We start from the raw sequence: 4,766 nt of genomic DNA, 5'->3' as shown, positions 1-4,766 counted from the left end.
TTGGCCCAGGATCGGACATTGTTTCGTTCTGCTGTGCATGGGGTCGCTATGAGTCGGTTCCGACTTGATGGCACCTGACAACAACAACAACAAAAGCTACAATATAGTTGAAATGAACAGCTAACTAGTGTCTGCCAACACATATTCCTCTGTTTTTAGTAGGGTTAACTCAGAATCTTAAACTGCCTGCTTTTTCCCTATAGAAATTTGAAGAATCCAAACTGCTACTTGTCTTTGTTGATAGTTGTTGTTAGGTGCCCTTTAATCTGCTCCAATTTATAGTGACCATGTGCCCAACACAACTGCCTGGTCTGCTCCATCCTCACAGTTGTTACATTTGATCCTATTGTGGCAGCCACTGTGTCAGTCCCTGTCCTTGGGGTCTTCCTCTTTTTCGATGACTATCTAATTTACCAAGCTTGATGATGTCCTTGTCTGGTGCTGCACCATCCTCACAATTGCTGTGTTTGATTCCACTGCTACAACCACTATGCCAGTCCATTTCATTGGGGTCCTCCTCTTTTTCGATGACTCCCTACCAAGAATGATGCTCTTGTCCAAAGTGTGAGAATTTAAGTCTTGCCATCTTTGCTTCTAAGGAACATTCTGACTGTACTTCTTCCAATAGAAATTTGTTTGTTCTTCTCCTAGTCCATGGTATTTTGAATATTCTTCTCCAACACCATAATTAAAATGCGTCAGGTTTCTTTTGGGTCTTCTTTACTCATTGTCCAGCTTTCACACACACATGAGGCAACTGAAAATATCCTGGCTTAGGTCAGGTGCCACTTAGTTCTCAGGCTGCTCTTTAACACTTTAATAGAGGTCTTTTATGGGAGTTACTTGATTTCTTGACTGTTGCTTCCAAGTGTGGGTCCAAGTAAAATGAAATTCTTGAAAACTTTTCCCTGTTTATCATGGTGTTACCATCTTAGGAAGACTGACTAGACAGTCCATCTCTGGAGGATTAGCCCCTGGAAACCTTATGAACAGCAGTTACCACCTTAATTCATGCCGAAATCATCTGTGCCAGCATCGACCCCTTTAACATTGGTTCTTCTTTGCAGTATTACTCCTTTCCAGTTCGTACATAGGCACTTTAGAATTTTTTCTTAGATACAAATGTAATCTTGACATTTTCCTGGTTTGTAATGGCTCACCACTACATATTCAGAATAAGGATCATACTCCTTAGGTTTCATTGCCTGCAGTGATCTGGCCTTTACTTCCCTCTTTCCTCCTGATGGAGTCGTTTACCCACTTAACTTGGTATGATAGTCACGGTGAACTCCTCTGACTTCTCTGTCCACACTATTTTCTCTCCTCAGACTGTAGTACATGGAGTCCCTTCAGATTAGAGTTTTTCTGGCACTTATCATATAACTTTTGTTTCCTTTGAAACCTTGCTGCAACACATATATCACACATAATAAACATGAGAAATTCATGTTTATTATGTTTGTTGTATGTGTTGTATAATTTCCCTAGAAAACCTATGTTTTAAAGTCATGTCACTTCTTTTAGTCATGTTTAATGGTCAGCAATGTATTAAAATCAAAGAAATACAGTACATTAATTCTTTGTTTACTTAAGTCTCTTCTCTGGACTCTGGGCTCTGTAAGAGCAAAAGGATCATCTTGGTCCTCTGACACATAGTAAGATTTTCATGAAGTAATTAGTGAGTGAAAGATAAATCCTACACCTAAGAATGATTTCTTGGTTTGCTACTTGACATCTCTAATTGCAGCTCTCTTGTTTTTCCAAATTAAGTGTTTCTCGAGAAACCCTAAAAAGCAGGAAGAAATCGGATTACAGCCTAAATAAAGTGAATGCACCCATCTTAACAAATACTACGTTGAATGTAATCAGACTTGTTGGTAAGTACATACAGTTTTTACAAATAGTATATGTTTTGTTGTTGTTTGTATGTGCTGTTGAGTTGGTTCTGACTCATAGCGACCCTGTATGGGGTTTCCAAGAAGCAGCTAGTGAGTTTGAACGGCCGACCTTGTGGTTCAGACTGACCTTGTTTTATCTTACAGCACCATACCAGGACTCCAGTACATGCTATATACTATTAAATTAACAGTTAAATTAGTATATGTTATACTATTGGTTAAGAGTCGGGCTGCTAACCTCAAGGTTAGCAGTTCGAAGCTATCAGCTGTTCTGCGGGAGAAAGATGAAGCTTTCTGCTTCCATAAAGATTTACAGCCTTGGAAACCCTACACATGGTTGCTATGAATCAGAACTGACTCCATGGCCCATAACCACCACCAACCACCACCTTTGGTATAGTGTTATTTTTACTTGGGGGTTTTTATGTCCACTCCAGTGAAGGATTTATAATTGTCATCTGTCAGTATTTTTTCATTGTAAATGTTGCGAATAGTATAATACCAGTATTATTGCTAGTTCCTGTTTTGTTGGTAACTAAGTCTTTGTATATTCCATTTTTTTCAAAGATACTCAGTTAATTGAAATAGAATAACTCTCTTTGTGAGTCAGAAAAATTTGTAAGACAAAGAAAATACCCATTTTACACTTTTACAATGTTTTGGTAGTTAATTGTTTCATTCTTCTTCACAATCTTGTCAGGTAAGATTTGAAAATAGTGATTCTCTGGCATTGTCAGCCATTATGGTTCTAGAAGCTAAATGTGTTGTTCTTATTTCAGATAAGACTTTTATTGATGATTTTTTAGAAAGCAAACAACATGAAGAAATCCCATTTTAAAAATTCAGGTTTGAGGATACTGTAAATTTTTTGACTGCTTACATGCTGTTTCAGCCCTCATATCTCACAGAGAGGTCTGCACGTTTAACAAATAAGCAATCGAGGTATCTTTTCAAATTAATTAAGTCATCTGTACCAATCAGGGATTTCAGTGGTTTTTCTGTAACAGTCTCTATATTCTATTTATGAAAATGATATTTGCTGTTGCTTAGATTTTTTACTTTTATCTATGACTAAACAGTTTATGTTTTTTAAGATAATTTCTGAGTTTCATTAATGAAAAGATAATGTATACAATAAGGTTTTTTAGGAGCCCCATTTTCTTTAGGGAAATTAATGACAACCGTATAGTGAATTGATAGGGAAAGAAAGTTGTATATTTTCATGACACATAAAAAATGAAGACATTCTGCAAAGCTATAATATGACTAATTATTGAGAAAGCTAACTGAACTTTTAGTATCATGAAGTACTCTAGGATTTATTGAATCAGAATTGGAAAGTCATTGAGGTGTCATTTGATATAAAACCCACTGGCATCAAATAAATGGGGGAAATATCTCTGGAAGCAGACTACCATATTTTTCTTCCATGGAGCAGCTAGAATTCACATCACTGACCTTTCAGTTAACAGTTGAGTACTTTATTTATGTCTCTACCAGGACTCCCTTTGATTTGGTGTAAGTTCTCACAAAATAAAGAATTGTGTCTATAATTCCCCTAATCTTTGTTGGTCTTTCCTTCTTGACCTATAGGCACTGGAAGCAAATTATTTTACAGAGCTATTCCTTTTACTATCTGTTGTTGTTAAGTCGATTCAGTTCCGACTGTAGTGACTCTGTATAGGATTTCCGAGGAGCGGGTGGTGGTTTTGAATCACTGACCTTGTGATTCAAACCTGCCTTGAGGTCCAGTGCTTTATCCACACCAGGACTCCTTTACTATTAGACTGATCTCATTAGTAGGTATAGCTTCATTATGAAAAACCAGAATCTCTCAATATATGATTCTGTTCATCTTGGTTCTGTTCCTAGAGCAAAAGGAACATGTCTATACATTTTTCTCCTATACTTTCATATGGTCACTCTTACATATTACCCTGTCGTCAACCATTCCCCAATCCAATTTTTAACATAAATGTGCTCAGTTCCATTATCTGAGCCTCACTGATAGAACTATCAGACCTTTCAAAATCCTTGTTATCCTCCTCAGCCTTCTGGATTCACTGTAGATTTCCGTGTCTAAACATACTCTTCTATATGTAATCTAATGTAGTAAGCTTTTGCTAGATTATATTGACGAAGCAAACAGCTCTCATGATCAGTGACTTTAAATAACAAAGGTTGCCTTTCACTCATGATGCGTATTAGTTCATGATCATCTCTAGCACTGCTCCAGGTATCTCTTTATTCTGGGATATAGGTTTTTCAGTAGTGATCTAGGACATGGGAAGATTAGTAAGAGCCAAACCATGTCACTCCTCTAAAAACGCTGGCACCTTTGCCTTCCTCTGCTATGTCATTGCTAAAGCAACGGGAGAGAGAAGTGCTTTCTCCTCCAGTAAGCTATTGCAAGTTACAGAGCAGCAGACCGGGAATGGGGGAGTGAATAATTGGGGAAAATAACACAGTGTGCCACATATAAGTGATTGTGTTTTTTTTCTTTACGTAGATCAAAAGGGATTAGAAGTACAATGTGTCTTACTCTAAAAGGCATATGCAGGGTAGAATCAAATCAAATCAAAGGTTAAAACAAAATTGAGGATGGAAAATTGTTTTCCTTCAGGTTAACTGTAAGCATTAAAAGCAACTTGTAACGTTGCAGTAGGAATAAGAAAATGAAAGAACAGTGACTTTTGTCATTCTCAGCATCTTAACAAAAGAATACTTGCCCTTTAATATGGCAGCTGTGTGTTCCTATGCTAAATTCAGAAGGTTGTTGTTGTTGTTGTTAAGTGCCGTCGAGTCGGTTCCGACCCATAGCGACCCTGTATAGGGTTTCCAAGGGTGTAAATCTTTACGGGAGTAGAA

The 4,766-nt window shown here is 37.3% G+C and overlaps 1 protein-coding gene across 1 annotated transcript in view; it reads left to right on the top strand.

The window, feature by feature from the left end:
- CCDC132 (coiled-coil domain containing 132) overlaps positions 1 to 4,766 on the top strand; it is a 145,947-nt gene that overhangs the window by 86,413 nt on the left and 54,768 nt on the right. The window contains exon 20 of the mRNA XM_006834292.1: positions 1,771 to 1,877. Within this exon, the coding sequence (XP_006834355.1) occupies positions 1,771 to 1,877 (107 nt within the window). The remainder of the gene's footprint in view (positions 1 to 1,770; positions 1,878 to 4,766) is intronic.

This window comes from Chrysochloris asiatica, unplaced genomic scaffold (genome assembly GCF_000296735.1).
Source record: "Chrysochloris asiatica unplaced genomic scaffold, ChrAsi1.0 scaffold00010, whole genome shotgun sequence".
NCBI classification, from domain to species: Eukaryota; Metazoa; Chordata; class Mammalia; order Afrosoricida; family Chrysochloridae; genus Chrysochloris; species Chrysochloris asiatica.
The sequence above is the reverse complement of the archived record's forward strand: the minus strand, read 5'-3'. Positions and strand labels throughout refer to the sequence as shown.